Here is a 16,901-nt window from a genome sequence, read left to right as displayed (position 1 = left end):
AATGTTTAAGGGCTACTGTCTACAACAATTTGGTACATGATCTGAGTATTAGTCCCTTCATTGGGGTCAGTGGCTGCAATTCTAGCCACAATGGAACCAACAGGGCTGTTATCCTTCACATAGATGTCCAGCTTGTCCCTCTCAAAGACAGATGGGCTGTCGATGTCCAGGACAGCGATATGAACATCTACCAGAGCCGTCAGGACCGGGCTGCTTCCATCCATTGCATAGGCTCCAAGGATGTACACCGGTACATTCTCACAGTCCAACCTGCGAAAAGCTCTGATGATGCCTGAGGTGGGCTCAATGTAGAAACCTGCATCTCCATCATCCCTACCCTGGGATTTGTACACTACTGTTCCGTTGAGGCCAAGGTCCCGAGCGCAATAGTGGAAGGGGGCAAATCCTCAAACATTGAGCCCTGGTAGCCATCTCACAGAAACTGTGGAAAATTGTCATTGTTGTCAAGGATCAAAATCTCCATAGAAGTGGTCTGATTTTGAGGGATACCATTATTCCTGGCTGTCACAGCCAGGGTGTATGAGGCCTGGTCCCATTCTAAGAGAGTGGTGATGGTGCCTGTGTCTGTATCAATATGGGAACTGTGGACTGTTGCCATCCATAATATAAGTGATCCTGGCATTCTCTCCCACATCCTCATCAGTGGCACTGATGTGCCAACTGGCTTGTCTTCACTTACATTCACTGTGTAGTGAGAGCTCTGAAAGACTGGCCAGTGTCAGAGTGGGTTCACCACTCTAGCTGGTGATGGCAAAGCGATTCTGGATGATACCACTGATGATCTGGAAGGTAATTACACTGTTCACATCCCTGTCTACAGCAGTGGGGGTCAGCACCCTGCTACCCACTGCTGTATCCTCTTCATATGCAGGTGATATACCCTCTCAGTGAAGGCACGATTGGTGCCATTCACATCTACACAGTGATGGCCATGCTGGCAGAATACCTCATGACAGGCAGACCATGGTCTCTGGCATCCACACTATGGCTATAGTGTTCCAGTTCTGCTCTTGAGACACTGTAATCCAGCCTGTGTTGTTACTGAGCTGGAAAGGGCAGTTAAGTGGTCAACCAACCGATAGTCTATATTGCCCCCAGCATTGGTATCCTTAGCCTGGATATGGATAACAGAATACCTACAGGCACATTGTCAAGGACTGTGGCCTGGAAGGGTGTGCTCACAAAAATGGGGGAATTGTCATTTATGTCCCCCACCTACACCAGCATGCACCAGTACTGTAGATAAGCAGGGGGCCACCCCTCCATCTTGGGCCTTAATCCCCAAGGTGTATTCATAGAAACATAGAATATGACAGCAGAAAAGGACCAAACAGTCCATTCAGTCCACCCAGGAAGCCTATGGTAGCATCTGCTGTGCCATACAGGTCACCCCTATACATAGTTTCCCAAACCGTCAAAGTCAGGGCTCTTGTTGGTTGCTATCTGAGTCCAATTCCCTGTTACCTCTTGTCGTTGAAGCAGAGAGCAATGTTGGAGTTGCATCAAAAGTATCAGGCTTATTGGTCAAGGGTAGTAACAGCTGCATCAACAAGTTACTTGTTTACCCAGAACATAAAATTCAATGTCCTTGGTTGGTTGCACTCTGAATCTAATTCCTCTTTTCCCCCTACTGTTAAAGCAGAGAGCAATAATGGAGTTGCATCAACAGTATGAAGGCTTATAGGTTTATGGTAGTAACTGCCACACCAGCAACTTACCCCCATGCACTCTTTTCTTCATTTCCATCCTCTAGCCTTTAAGGATCCACAGTGTTCATCCCATGCCCCTTTGAAATCTTTGAACATTTTTGTCGTAACCACCTCCTACAGAAGGGCATTCCAGGCATCCACCACCCTCTCAGTGAAGAAATATTTCCAGTCGTTGGTTATGAGTTGTCCTCCCTGGTGTTTCATTATGTGACTCCTAGTTCTATTGATTTATTTCCAATGGAAAAGGTTTGTCGATTGTGCATCATTAAAATCTTTCATGTATCTGAAGGTCTGTATCATCTTTCCCCTGCACCTCCTCTCCTCCAGGGTATACATATTTAGGTCCTTCAACCTTTCTTCATAAGTCAATTGATGGAGACACCCCCCCCCCCCCCCCACCATTTTTGTTGCCTTTCTCTGGACCGCCTCCATCCTGTCTCTCTTTCTTTTGAGATACGGTCGCCAGAACTGAACACAATACTCCAGGTGAGGCCTCACCAAGAACCTGTACAAGGGGATTATCACCTCTTTTTTCTTACTGGTTATTCTCCTCTCTATGCATCCCAGCATTCTTCTGGCTTTAGCTAGTCACATTGCTTTGCCGTCTTCAGATCTCTAGATACTATCACCCCAAAGTCCCCCCCTCTTGCTCCATGCACAATTGCCCTTCCCCTCCCCCCATCACATACAGCTCTTTTGGATTACCACACCCCAGATGCATGACTCTGCACTTCTTGGCACTGAATCCCAGCTGCCATATCTTTGACCACTTCTTCCAGCTTCCTTAAATAACATCTCATTCTCTCTACTCCAGGGGTCAGGAACCTTTTTGGCTGAGAGAGCCATAAACGCCACATATTTTAAAATGTAATTCCATGAGAGCCATACAATATGTTTAAAACTAAATATAAGTAAATGTGTGCATTTTATGTAAGATCACACTTTTAAAAGTACAATAAGTCTCTGAAAATATTACACCAGGCCTTAAGACACCAATACATCTCCTATTAGGAAAACGGACCAAGTCAGGCTGATATAGAGTCCTACACAGAAACTACACGCCAGCAGAAAACCTCACCTGAATCACGTGCTGTCCCTCACCTAACATAGAATAAAGAGACCAAAACGCATAACAAGAAGCATGCAGACAAAAACTGAACTGGAAACCACAACAAGCCAGAGTCTCTGTATGCAGTGTAACAAAGGAAAAAAGAAACATCACCCATCCTTATAAAACAAATCAAGAAATATAAAATCATCAGCAGTAAAACTGTACTAACAAAAAGAACATATTTCGAAACAGCTAATGAGTGGAATATCCAATAATTAAAAACACATATAAAACATTTCCAGATACCAACAAAATATTGCAAAATAGCAGACACAAAGACCCAGTAATGAAAAATAATAAGGATACAAAAATTTTTTTGCTCTGCATACCTGGGAATGTTTGATATCCAGGTGTCCTGAGATTGTTCTGAATTAGCAGGAGGTGGGGTGGTTTGCTTGAAACTTTCTCCTCTCTCAGTCACATACCAGCGCTCTCTCTCACACTGGCTCTCAATGACACACCTATACACACATGCTCTCAGTACTCACATATACACATGTTTTTTCTCTCTCACTTATATAGGCTCTTAATTACACATTTACACACATGCTGTCTATCTTTTCACGCTTACACACACACACAGGCTTTCAATCACATAAATACATGCTGTCTTTTTCTCTCACACACAGACTCTCATTCACATGCTTACAAACATGTCCTCTCTTTCTCTCATTTACACACAGGCTCTCAATCACATACTCACATGCTCCCTCACCTAAATCAGCTCTCAATCACACACAGACACACATGGTCTCTCTCTCTCATTTAAACACAGGCTCTCAATCATATACTCACAAGCTCCCTCACCTAAACCAGCTCTCAATCACACACAGACACACATGATCTCTCTCTTACTTATACACACAGGCTCTTAATCATACATACACATGATTTCTCTCACACACAAAGGATCTCAATCATACACACATACTCTTTCACACAAACAGGTTTTCAATCACAAACTTACACATACAGGTTCCCAATGGTAAACTTACATTCATGCTCTCTCTCTCACAGGCAGGCTCTCAATCACAGACATATTCTCTTTCACATGTACAGGCTCTCAATCATTCACAAACATGCAATCTCTCACTCTCACAAACACACGCACACACACACACACACACACACACACACACACACAGGTGTCCCCCCCCTCGGCCCGGAAGAGGAAGTGAAGAGTATCGGGTGCCTGCGCGGCAAGAAGAGGCCACGCTAGTGCGCTCGGCATCGGCCCGAAGAAAAGAAGACTGCAGCGCGGCTCGGAGGAAAATGAAGAGGTTCAACCGCGGCCGATGGGACTCCGCCTCCGCGAGGGCTGAAAATGAAGAGGTAGCGTTGGGAGGAGGCTGCTGCTGCTGCCGCGAGTTCCCGGGGTGGGGGAGAGACATTCACTCTCTCTCTCACCCCCACCCCGGGAACTCGCGGCAGCAGCAGCCTCCTCCCAACGCTACCTCTTCATTTTCAGCCCTCGCGGAGGCGGAGTCCCATCGGCCGCGGTTGAACCTCTTCATTTTCCTCCGAGCTGCGCTGCAGTCTTCTTTTCTTCGGGCCGATGCCGAGCGCACTAGCGTGGCCTCTTCTTGCCGCGCAGGCACCCGATACTCTTCACTTCCTCTTCCGGGCCGCGAGGGGGGGGGGGCGAAGAGAGCACGCCGGTGCCGCTGACTCCAGCTGTCCTGCCGCGTTCCGCCCGGGCTGACAGCATTTTAAGCCCGGGCGGAGGAGGACCGGGGAGCAGCTGGGTCAGCGGGAAAGTGTGGCGACTGTCTGCGAGCCAGATGCAGCCCTCAAAAGAGCCATATCTGGCTCGCGAGCCATGGGTTCCCGACCCCTGCTCTACTCCTTCTGGCATGTCCACTCTGTTGCAGATCTTAGTATCATCTGCAAATAGACAAACTTTACCTTCTATCCCTTCCACAATGTCGCTCACAAAGAAATTAAACAGCTCCAGTCCCAACACCGATCCTTGTGGCACTCCACTTAACACCATTCTCTCTTCAGAGTATGTCTTCTATCAGTCAACCAGTTTGTAATCCATGCCACCACCTTGGCGTTCACTCCCAAACTTCTCATTTTATTCACAAGCCTCCCATGCAGGCCCTTATTAAAAGCTTTGCTGAAATCCAAGTATATCACATTGATTGCTCTTCCTTGATCCAATTTCTAAGTCACCCAATCAAAAAAATCAATCAGATTTGTCTGACAAGACCTTCCCCTGGTGAATCCATGCTGCCTGGGGTCCATCAATCTTCCTGACTGTAGATAGTTCACTATCCTTTCCTTCGGCAGAGTCTCCATTAATTTTCTCATTATCGAGGTGAGGCTAACTGGCCTGTAGTTTCCAGCCTCCTCTCTGCTTCCACTCTTGTGAAGCAGGACCACCATCTCTCTTCTCAAATCTTGTGGCACCACTTCCGTTTCCAGAGATTTACTGAATAGGTCCTTCAGCAAACCCGCCAGAACATCCCTGAGCTCCCTCATCCAACCCTATGAACCTTGTCCACTTTCAGTTTTCTTAGCTCTTCCCACACATTCTCTTCTATAAACGGAGTTTCGTCTACTCCACTCCCATCCACAGTCTTGTCAACTAGCGGCGGTGCTTCTCCAGGGTCTTCTTTAGGGAACACTGAACTGAAGTATTTGTTTAATATTTCAGCCATTTCTTTGTCTCTCTCCTCACATCGATCACTGTCATCTTTCAATTTCACTATACCACTTTGGACCTTTCTCTGATGTATCTGAAAAATGTTTTGTCACCCCACTTTACCTGACTGGCAATCCTTTCTTCCGCCTGACTTTTTGCTTTCTTGATTTCTTTCTTTGTCTCCCTCCGTTTCACCACATATTATTCACTGTGTTCCTCTTTTTGGGATCCTTTATAGTTCTTGAACACTGTTCTTTTGCTTTCATTTATCAGCCACCTCTTTTGAAAACCAGATCAGTTTCTTATTTCTCTTGCTTTTGTTTACTTTTCTAAGTTATAGATTTGTTACTTTTGTAATCGCTCCTTTTAGTTTGGCCCACTGTCGTTCCAGCTCTCTCATTTTCTCCCAGTCTTCTTGTTCTACTTTGAGATACGTCCCCATTTCGACAAAATCCTATTTTTGAAATTCAAAACTCTGATCTTCATGTTTATTTTTATTTAAAATCTTTTTTTCTATACTGTCGCTAAGTTATATACCATTGCAACGGTTTACATGCAGGCACATAAATTAATGTAGATCAATGTGTACTACAGTACATTCTAACAGGTGCCTCAAAAGGTTCAGTTACAATATATCGTTAAAGACAATCAATTGTTTAGTGAAGTAGGTCATGACCAGGTGTACCTGTAAGGTACTGTTCACAGGTAAAATTCATATTCAGTGTTTACAATTATGTTTATTGTGATATAGAGTTCATAGACTATTATAATGCACATTCTTAGAATAGTGCTGTGCGCTGGTGCTCTTCTGCCTATTCCTGAATATTTTCTATTCCCCATTCTCTTTATAAAATGCTTGTTTAAAAAGCCATGTTTTTAAACTTTTCTTAAAGGTTTTAAGATCTCTTTGTAATCTGATCTCTAGAGGCATTGTGTTCCAAAGTGTGGGGCCTGCTACAGATAAGGCTCTTTCTCTCACTTGGGTTAATCTCGCTATCTTTACTGAAGGAATGGTTAAGAGTGCTTTATTTGCTGATCGAAGGTTTCTGTGTGGGACGTGTACTTATAATGCTGTGTTTAGCCAGTCTGCTTTTTCATCATGTATTAGTTTATGTATGGTACATAAAACTTTGTATTTTATTCTGTGTTCTATGGGTAGCCAATGTAATTCCGCTAGAGTTTCAGTTATATGGTCCCTCTTTCTTTTTCCAGTTAGTATTCTCGCTGCTGTGTTTTGAAGTATTTGAAATGGTCTTAATGTTGTATTTGGGAGTCCTAGTAAAAGTGCATTGCAGTAGTCAGTGCTGGAAAAGACTAGTGCTTGAAGTACTATTCTGAAATGATCTGGTGTTAGTAGTTGTTTTAGCCTTCTGAGGATCATGAGTTTTGCATAGCCTTCTTTTACTTTTAGCGATATGTGTTGTTTTAGATTGATTTCTATGTCCATTATTAATCCAAGGTTCCGTACTTTTTCAGCTAGTTCTATTTTCTGGTTGTTTTTGAGTATTATTGGAGTTTGAATGATTTCAATATTTTTCCGTTCTAAGTGTAGAAATTCTGTTTTTTCAATGTTAATCACAAGTTCCATTTGGTTTAGCAGTTGTTTTATTATGTCTAGGTACATGTTAGCTAGGTTTAACATTTTCTCTAATGTGTCCTCGATTGGTAGAATTAGTTGAATATAGTCTACATAAATGTAATGTATGATTCCTAGTCCTGCTAGCAGATGGCATAAAGGCAGCATGTATATGTTAAAGGGGATTGCAGACAGGGCTGATCCCTGCGGAACTCCTGTTTTGAGATTGATTTTTTCTGATAATACGTTGTTGATCTGAACTTGAAAGAACCTATTATTTAGATATGAACTGAACCAGTTCATGTAACTTCTTTGTATCCTATTTGCAACAACAAACCATACAGTTTGATGATTATCTCGTAATCCAGCTGGTTGATAATAACATCAATGTTGTCAGTGAAAGAGTGTTATCAGTGAAAGAGTGATGTAGAATTGGCCTTTGATGTTACCTCTGACGATGCTATAATGGATGAGAGCATTGTTGCCCCGATCCCTGTCATAGGCCTGCACCTGAAGGATCTGAGTGCTCACAGGCACACTTCCAGGGACTGACTTTCTTGGAGTGCGTCCTAGCAGCGACCTTAGGGCCCTGCCCCTCACCTGATCTTGTTCTCAGAAGGATCAAAGAGAAGCCTGCAACTGGGCAGCAGGCCTAAAAGTAAGAAGAAAATAATCCCCTTTTTGATTAACCTAGTCTTGGCATGCACACAACATGGGAGCGGTCCCACATCAGCTTGGCCCAAATCTGGTCTGTGCGACGCCGGTAGGCCCAATCTTGGGGGGGGGGGGGGGGGAGGGGATGGCCTACAACTGGCCTGCTCCTGCCTCCCACAAAACAATGCTCATTGGAGAGCGGCCACCACACACACCCCAGCATGTCTACACACTGCACCCCGAGCACCCACCTGCCAAGCACACATCTAGGAGCCTTGGTGGAGTTATCAGGCCTATCACACTGTGCCAGCGCCGAGCCACACAGGAGGCAAGCAGGAAACCCTCCAGCTATCCCCTGACCCTGCTCTGCCCAGCACACTCCTTTCTTGATGGTGCCATTTCCTGACATTGTTCTTTTTCGGCATTGCATTTCTTTATAACTGGATCCAATGCTCAAGGAGAACGATTCTTTATGAGTCATGATACTGGGAGTCTTCCTCCTTACCCTTTCTAAGCTATAACCAGTGATGTTCTGGCCCTTTTAGGATACTTTTGCTTTTATCTGAGGGAGAAGAAAGCTCATACTTGAGCTTCATTTCCCTATAGGTTCAGGTCCTCCATTCTTCCACATGGTTCACACACTGTTCCAAACTCAGTTACCTCAGGCATACAGCCATATATATTATTTTTCTCAGAGACATAAAATGGGAGAAAACTTATACATAGTAAAGGTCCTGTCTTGCCATTTTTGTTGACATTTTGTACAGGACCTAAATGGTGATTTTCCATACTTTTCGGACATAATGAGAGATTTAAAAGAAAAGCTAATCTACTTATAATATTTTTTGGGACTTTTAACAATGAAGGAGGATTTAAAAAGAGAGAAAACTAAGAAAATAAAATCAAATTTGACACAAAACACCAAAAATTTGCAGCAACATACAGCGAGAGATTAATGCTGACCATTTGTGAAGTGGACAATAAAAGACTGAAGGACTCATATGGGAATTCCTGCACATGGGTAGTAAAGGTTTTGTTTATGAGTTTAAGAGAGAGAATGCTCCAACATGGCTCTGTCAGATAATGTCTGTTTAACTTTGTTCCTGTCTGTCCACAGAGAATATTATTACAAGATTTCTGGGATTTTGAAAAGGTTCTAAAAACAAGGAAGCTGATATTCAGCACCGTTTAGCCAGATACATTCCAACTTATCCGGCTAACTGGTGCAGTTTAAATATTCAGCTGCAGTCAGTGGCCACCACTTAGCTGGATAAATATTTATCCGGCTAAGTATTTATCCATCTAAGTAATGGGAGAAAAATGGGTGTAATGGGGAGGAGTTGAGTTAGTCGTTTTAAGTTAACTGGTTAACTTTGGTCGGCCCACAGACCTAACCTAAAGTTAGCCAGCTAAAGTTATCTGGCGAACTTTAAGATAGTCGTATATAGTCAGTAGTGTGGCAGCACTACTGAATTCATAGGCTAAGTTAGCCAGATAAGTTTATCTGGCTAACTTGCTGAGCTACAAAGCGGCAGAATACAGACTTCAAGATTTTTAGAAAGAACTTTGCTCTGAGATAATATGGCCTATTGATTTATAATGTTTACTGGGGACAGTTTAAGACAGCAGAGTGAATGAGGGTTAGACATAAGCTGGAGGGAGTTCATGAATTCTGTATATTGTAAGATTTACCATATTATGTTATGTGCATATGATGTTTCAATTATATGTTGTATATCCTGTAAAGCAACAACAATGTTGACGAGAGTAATAAATATTAAGTCTTTCAAATTCTGCTATAAGAAAAACACTAATTTCTCAGCAGTGGTGGCTGGTGACACAAACAGGGTAGACAAATTAAATTTTTGTAGCAGGGACACGGGAAATATATCCCTTCTATAGCTATCTCTCTCTAGCATGGATCCTCACTCTTACTCACCCCTTGTCATTTCAAACTGAGCAGGCAAAAGCAAAGTAAGCTTTTGACAAGCAGTCCTTACACCTTTGCTCCCAAGGAGCCACAATGCATTACTGGGGCTGCAGTTTCAAGCGTGTCTTTTGCAGGTAGCTAGAGCAGTAATTTGTCCCCTCTGGATATGCAACAGAGATGCAAGAAGCCTGTGCACATGTGCAGCTTAATGGCAAGCTAACCTAGCTTGGCTGTTTAAAAGTAGCTGACTTACTGTAACATAATCGACCGGCAGACACATTTCACAAACAAGAACCAATTAAAATTCAAAGTAGCTACCCTACTGCTTGCTCAGAAAGTTCAGTTATCTAAGCTTAAGGCTTTTAAAGACTTATAGCAAAGTTTCTTGACTACAGAAATGACAAAATTAAAAAGACATGGGAATGAACAGTCTATGAAAGAATACGTTTTGCCTACCCCGTCCAGCTGCCACTTTGTCTCAAGATTGAGGGCTCTATGTTTTTTTTAAATAAGTATTTCACACTATATTTCATGGCTATTTTTAAATAAAAATGTAAAATGCAGAGTCTTAGAATATAAAGCGACATTAGATTATAGGAACTTTCAGAAGATAATGGTTACACAGTTGTTCCTTTTACTTTCTGTATATTATGCAACTGTTATTAAATAAAAAAGAAAGCAAACATGGTATACAAAATAATTGTAGCCACACAGGGCATTCAATCCTGCCCAAAGCTATAGCAAAACTAAGAGGGTCATTTTCCAAGCGGATCGCACGCGAAAAGTCCCTTATCGCGTGCGATACCAAGATGGGGGCGGAGTTGGGGTGGCATCAGCCCCGGAAGTGGAGGAGTTGGGGCAGCACCGGGGCTGACGCCACAAAGACTGCGCCGACAGTGAAAGGTAAGCACCTTTATCGCTGCCAGTTTTGCGCTGAATAACTACACCTTTTATGGTGTAGTTATTCGGCACGACGCTGGCAGCAATCGCACCGCGGAGGTGCGATCGCTGCCGGCTAGTGCAGGACCACCCTCCGCTTCGCCCCCCCGCCCCCCCGTTACCGCGGGATTCAAAGAGCCCGGCGGTATTAGTAAATCCAGCCCTAAGCACTGTACACATGCCCTTGACTTACCAAACTGGAGAGGGAGCTGGTGATCTGATTTTAGGGTTGGAAGGAGAATGAGACCTTTTTATATTGAATGAAGGGTTCAACAATGCTTGTTCTCTCTCATTTTCTCTGTCTTTTTCCTTCTTGTCAATCTATACGGCATGCATAACAAATCACAAAAGAACTGTGCTTAGAAGGAAGAATTATTAAAAATGTATTATAGTCATTTTAGGTAAGAAAGAAATGAAATATGTGCAAGGGGATCTTAAAGATCCCTTATTAGTAAGGCATGTTCTTATGTATGCTTCTTTTGTTAGTTGCTGAGAATTGATCGAACAGGATATCATTTTTTAAATAAATATTAAATTATATTTCATGTATGCTATATATAAAGTCTCATAAACTAACCTTACAGAACAGAGAACCCTTTTTTTAAAAAACGTTTTATGCAACAGGTGATACGCACTGCAGAAAGATAAATATCACACAGGCTTTATAAGGATAACAATATGAAAAAAATCAAGATAACACAAATGACGAGAGAACAAGCGGCAAGATTTGGAAGGGCTAATAAGAAATATTCTGATATCTAATCATCAAAAGAAGTCATCTAGATTCCTGCAAATATTTCTAAAACTTTCCCCAAATAGTATATTTGTCTACCTTTTCTCAAACAGAATATGTAATATTGCTATTGGACACTTCTTTTTTTAAACCCCATGTACATTTAAATCTAGGTTTGCTGATATTTTGTATTTTAACATTATTTGGCCTTGTAGGTGAAGCCACGAGGCCTACGCCGACAGCAGGCGAACACGCCCTGAAGTGGGGACAGACTGGAGCTTCACCTATACCAACTATTTCCCCCGCAGGTTAGGTCCTTGTGTTCTGGTGGCAGGCAGGACTTAGGTGGGTCCCTAGACAGTACACAGAGCAAGGGTCCAAGGTCATGCCAGGCAACAAGCTGGAGATCCCTGACCAGGCCAAGGATAGGGGCAGGTGGCAAGCAAGCATAGTCAGGTCCAAAGCAAGAGATCAGATTCAGGTGGCAGGCAATTGTGGTCAAGTCCAAAGCAAGAGGTCAGTATCAGGAAATTAGGCCAAGGGTGGACGAAGACACATGAGACATTAGACGAGACAGCTGGGCAGGGCAAAGTTGGACAAGACAGGCTGGGCAGGGCAAGGCAAGGTTGGATGACAAACACAGGAAAAGGAGCCAGGAACGCAGGAGCAATCAGGAACCAGGAACGCAGGGACAATCAGGAATGCAGGAGCAGCATGCACTGCTTCAGGCAGAAGACCCATCGCTGATGTGTCTGATGCGTCTCTGAAGGAGCCTTAAATGTGTATGTGTGTGTGTATTGGGGGGGGGGGGGGGGGGGAGGGAATGCCAGTGATGTTATCATAGGGCACAAAGACTGCCTTCCTGCTATGAGCCCTTTAAGATCAGTGAGGTCAAGCATGCGTGTGGGCCTGTGTGAGCCATGAGGAGTGACTTTCGAAGTTTCAAGTGGTGCCCTGGCTGAGGGAAGCCTCAGGAGGTGTTGAGGGTTGAGTGAGACACAGGGACATCTTATGAGCCACCAATCGTAACACTGAAGCGAAGGGGAGGCCCTGGGGCACCGGTGGAGTTGAACCTAGTGGCAATCGAAAAGTAATGGAGGTTCTCAGAAATGGTAGAATAAGTGAGAGTGAATGAGAGATAGAGGGAGAGAGCATGTGTGAGCAAGAGTATATGAGCACGAGAGAGCTTTAAGGGGGCCCTGCCAAAAGATCTCCAAGGGGATACCCCCTGTTCATTCTAACTGCAGCTTTGAGAGGGATGCCATTCCCAGCCCCTGCAGGTAGCGAGATACACAAATGTGCCCATCATAATAAAGTTTACCCACCCCCATCTCATATAAATGGTGATGGATCCCTGTCCATTGTGTTATGTGGCTAAATATTATCCAGTAACGCAGGCTGTGAAGGGGCATTCTGGGGCAGAGCTTTTAGCATTATCAGTTAACATAGCTAGAAAACATTAGGACAGCTAAAGAGCAGACCTGAAGTCAAATAGATAAATTTATTTGACTAACTTTCAAGATATCCAGGTATATTCAGTGGCATTGAATACCCCAGCTAAATTAGGGATTAGATAGGTAAGTTTATCCAGTTAACTTTCCTAACCAGCTAGTAGCCAAATATTTATTTTAAAATTCTTATATTCTACCTATAATGAAATGTTTCATTCAAAGTGGATTGCAAGAAATATGACACATAATACAACAATTAAAGCACACCTCACAAATACATATATACAGTAATAAAATCAAAGCAAAAATATATGTGGCCACTAGTAACCATGCACCCAAGTACCATCCTTTTAAAATTTAAGAAAGAAAAGGGACCTAGTTATGATATAGACTCTTCATGGACACCTTTTGGTTATATATTACACATTTTGCGGGTGGAAGGAGGGGGAAGAACTGGGAGAAAAGATATTAATATTTGAACATCTCACAACAATGTATAGATAGGATGCCAGGGGTGACATAATGTAAACCCCATGGCGTTGTGGTTGTTTATTCTGTTTGTTCAATAAAAATTGTTTTACACAAATTTAAGAAAAAGCTTCTTGATTATACACTGCCTTAAGCTTTTTTCTAAATAAATTGTAATTCTGAAGTTCCCGAAGATCATTGAGCAAATAATTCCACAGTATTGGTCCAATGATAGAGTATCCATGTCTATGATATTGCATAGACAGGCATTTTTAACAGAAGGAACAATTAAAAGGTGATTGTATGCAGACTACAAAGCTCACTCTGGTACATACTTCTTAAGCAAATCAATTAATTAGCTAGAACCATCACTAATCAGTAATTTATAAACTAAAGTAATAACTTCAAACTTATCTACACACTCTACTAGCAACTATCTCAATTTCAAGGGGTTGTAGTAACCCTTCCTTAGAAGCCTTAACAATATCTATTATCTGGCTATCTCAGGGCTGGTTAGCATGACAGAATTTTCAATTCCTACCATTTGTCCGGCTAAGTCCGAACTTAGCTGGACAAATGGCACTGAATATCGGCATCATTATTAAGTCACTCTCTGAAGGATTATATGCCTCCTTGGATCTAAAGAAAGCTATGAGCCAGCCTATATTTAAAAAGCCTTTTCTGGATCCCTCTGTAGTGGAAAGTTACTGGCCCATTTTCATAAGATAAGACCAAAGATCTATCTTGTTTCCAACAGTGGCCAATCCAGGTCACAAGTATTGGCAGGATCCCAAAAGGTTGAGAGATTCCTTGCTGTTTAACCCAGGGATATTCAATGGATTTTCCTAAATCCACCTTAATAATGGTTTATGGACTGATTTTTCTGCCATGAACTTGTCCAAACCTTTTTTAAATCCAGCTACACTGGCAGATTTTACCATATCCTCCAGAAATGAATTCCAGAGTTTAATTATATGCTGAGTAAAAGGTTTTTGTCCAATTTGCCTTAATTGTATTATCTAGCAACTTCATTGCATGTTCCCTACTTTTTGAAAGAGTAAACAACTGATTCATGTTTACCCATTCCATTCCACTCATTTTATAGACCTCTATCATATCTCCCCTCAGCCGTTTCTTCTCCAGGCTGAAGAGCCCTAACCTCTTTTGCCTCTCAGCTATTCTCTTTTGAAAAAAATAATTGTGTGCATGAGTGCTGCTCAGCTCTAGGATTTTTTGGATATCCATCACCACATGGATTCTTATCAGTCTAGTTTTAGAGTGGGTTTTTCAATTTAAAACTCTTCTGATATTGTTGCTTGATGATTTCCAGTAGGAGCTAGAACATGAATAGGCAACTCCAGTCCTTGAATGCCGCAAACAAGTCTAATGGTTCAGCATATCCACAACGAATATGCTTGAGTTGCATGTGCATACAATGGAGATAGTCCATGCAAACAGATCAATTATATTCATTGTAGACATTCTGAAAACCTGATTGAGTTGCAGCCCTCAATAACCAAATTTGGGGACCGCCTTTCTAGATAGCCTGGGGCTTGGGAGGCATTAAGATTGTAACCAAATAAACATATTTCCAAGGACAGACACAAAAGATGGTCTTAGAAGATAGGAGTTCCTTTGAATGGCTTTTGACATGAGGTCGCACAGGGATTAATATTCACCCCACTTTTGTTCAACATTTATGTGATACCCTTGAGAGCCCTTATTCACAACTATAGGCTCTTTCCACTGTTATGCTGATCAAGTGCAGATTTATACCTCCTTCATTTAAAATTCTGCTAATGATTTTACCATGTTGAATATCTGTCTAGGGAAAGGGCTCACTGGTCATAGTCAAACTACATACAGCCTCCAAAAAATCTATAAGTGTTATGGCTGAGTAGGTCTAAGATCCCAGATGTGATGGGGTACTCCTTCCTGGATGGAGAAATTCTCCCCATTAACCTGCAAGTTTGTAATTTAGGGATTGTAGTGAACTCCAGCCTCTCAATTGAGGCCCAAATTTTGGCCATGTCAAAGTAGGGCTCCCTTCTGGAGAAATCAATGTTTGCAACTATACTTCATACTTTTATTATGTCACAAACTGATTACTGCGATTAAATCTTTTGTGGATTACTGAAAAAACACTGACTGGGTAGCAACATAGTAACTGATGGCAGATCAAGACCAATAGTCCATCCAGTCTGCCCAGCAAGTTGCTTATGGTAGTAACTGCTGTGCTGTGCAGATACCCTAGTGCATTCTGTTAAGGGTAGTAACTGCCACTCCATGCATTTTAACCCATGCAGAAATTTTATACCTAAAGTTAATAGAGTTTACCTTAGTTCTTCATTCCTAGCCTCTAAGGATCCACAGAAAATAGTAGATACATTCGCTGATGCAATTATCAGTTTCCCCAGTTCGTTCCCAATTCACCCACGTAAAGGATAGGACTTCCTAATCCCCCTACTTAGTTAGCCTCCCATTTTCCCTGTTAGCCCTACCTTTAAAACCCCGTTGACTAGTCTAGTTTTTTTTTTTTTTATAAAGTAATTTTTTTATTGAGAGAACAGATAACAAAACAAGCATGAACAATTAAAGCAGTATTGGGGGGAAGGTGCTATGGGTGTATATAGCCTAGTTTTTTTTTTGTTTTAGGACTTACAAACTATCCATAGCAGAAGTAAAGTTATGTGGCAGGGGACACTGGCGCGTGCTTGTGCATGCAAGTATTTATGCGCTAGCTGTATTTATAAATCCTGGAACCCCTATGTCCCGCTCAGAACACGCCCCTTTGTTGGGAAAAAAATTTTGTTCGCGAACTAGGAGATACGCGTGTACGTGGGCGCCTTTTAAAATCTGTGCGTATCTCCCAGCTTTGGCACACACCGGGATTTTAAAAAATTTACCCCACAGCGTTTATCCCATGCCCTCTTGAATTCCAATGCTGCTCTCATCTTCGCCACCTTTTCTGGGAAGGTGTTCCAAGCATCAACCACCATCTATGTGAAGAAATATTTTCTGATGTTGGTTCTCAGTTGACCACCCTGGAGCTTTATATCATGACCCCTTAGTTCTACAGTTTCCTCTCCAAAAGGTCTGAAGTTTGTGCATCATTAACTCCTTTCAAGTATCTGAAGTTCTGTATCATATCTCCCCTGCACTTTCTCTCCTTCAGGGTATACATATTTAGATCCTTCAGTCTCTCCCCATAGGTATTCTGATACAGACCCAACACCATTTTGGATGCCCTTCTCTAGACTGCCTCTAAATTCTCTCTATCCTTTTGGAGATAGTGTCTCCAGAACTGAACCCAGTACTCTAGGTGACGCCTCACCAAAGATCTGTACAAGGGCATTAACACCTCTTTTTCCCTGCTTGTTATTCCTCTATCTATGCAGCCCAGCATGTCTCTGGCTTTAGCCATCACCCTGTAACACTGTTTCAATACCTTCAGATCTCCAGACACAATCACACTAAGGCTCTTCTCCTGGTCCATGCACATTAGTATTTCACCCTCATTCGCATACAGATTTTTTGGAATAATGCAGTCCAGATGCCTGACTCTGCACTTTTAGTCATTGAATCCCAGCTGCCAAACCTTCGACCACTCTTCCAACTTTCATTCTCTCTACTCCTTCAAGGTGTGTCCATTCTGTTGCAGA

General features: G+C 42.5%; 1 protein-coding gene across 6 annotated transcripts in view; it reads right to left on the bottom strand.

The window, feature by feature from the left end:
• Nucleotides 1–16,901, bottom strand: part of MAP7 (microtubule associated protein 7) — a 297,916-nt gene that overhangs the window by 53,147 nt on the left and 227,868 nt on the right. For all 6 annotated transcript variants that reach the window (XM_029596499.1, XM_029596495.1, XM_029596493.1 and 3 more), the window contains exon 9: nucleotides 10,781–10,908. In XM_029596499.1, coding sequence (XP_029452359.1) covers nucleotides 10,781–10,908 — 128 coding nt within the window. The remainder of the gene's footprint in view (nucleotides 1–10,780; nucleotides 10,909–16,901) is intronic.

The sequence above is a fragment of the Rhinatrema bivittatum genome, chromosome 3 (genome assembly GCF_901001135.1).
Source record: "Rhinatrema bivittatum chromosome 3, aRhiBiv1.1, whole genome shotgun sequence".
NCBI lineage: Eukaryota > Metazoa > Chordata > Amphibia > Gymnophiona > Rhinatrematidae > Rhinatrema > Rhinatrema bivittatum.
The sequence above is the reverse complement of the archived record's forward strand: the minus strand, read 5'-3'. Positions and strand labels throughout refer to the sequence as shown.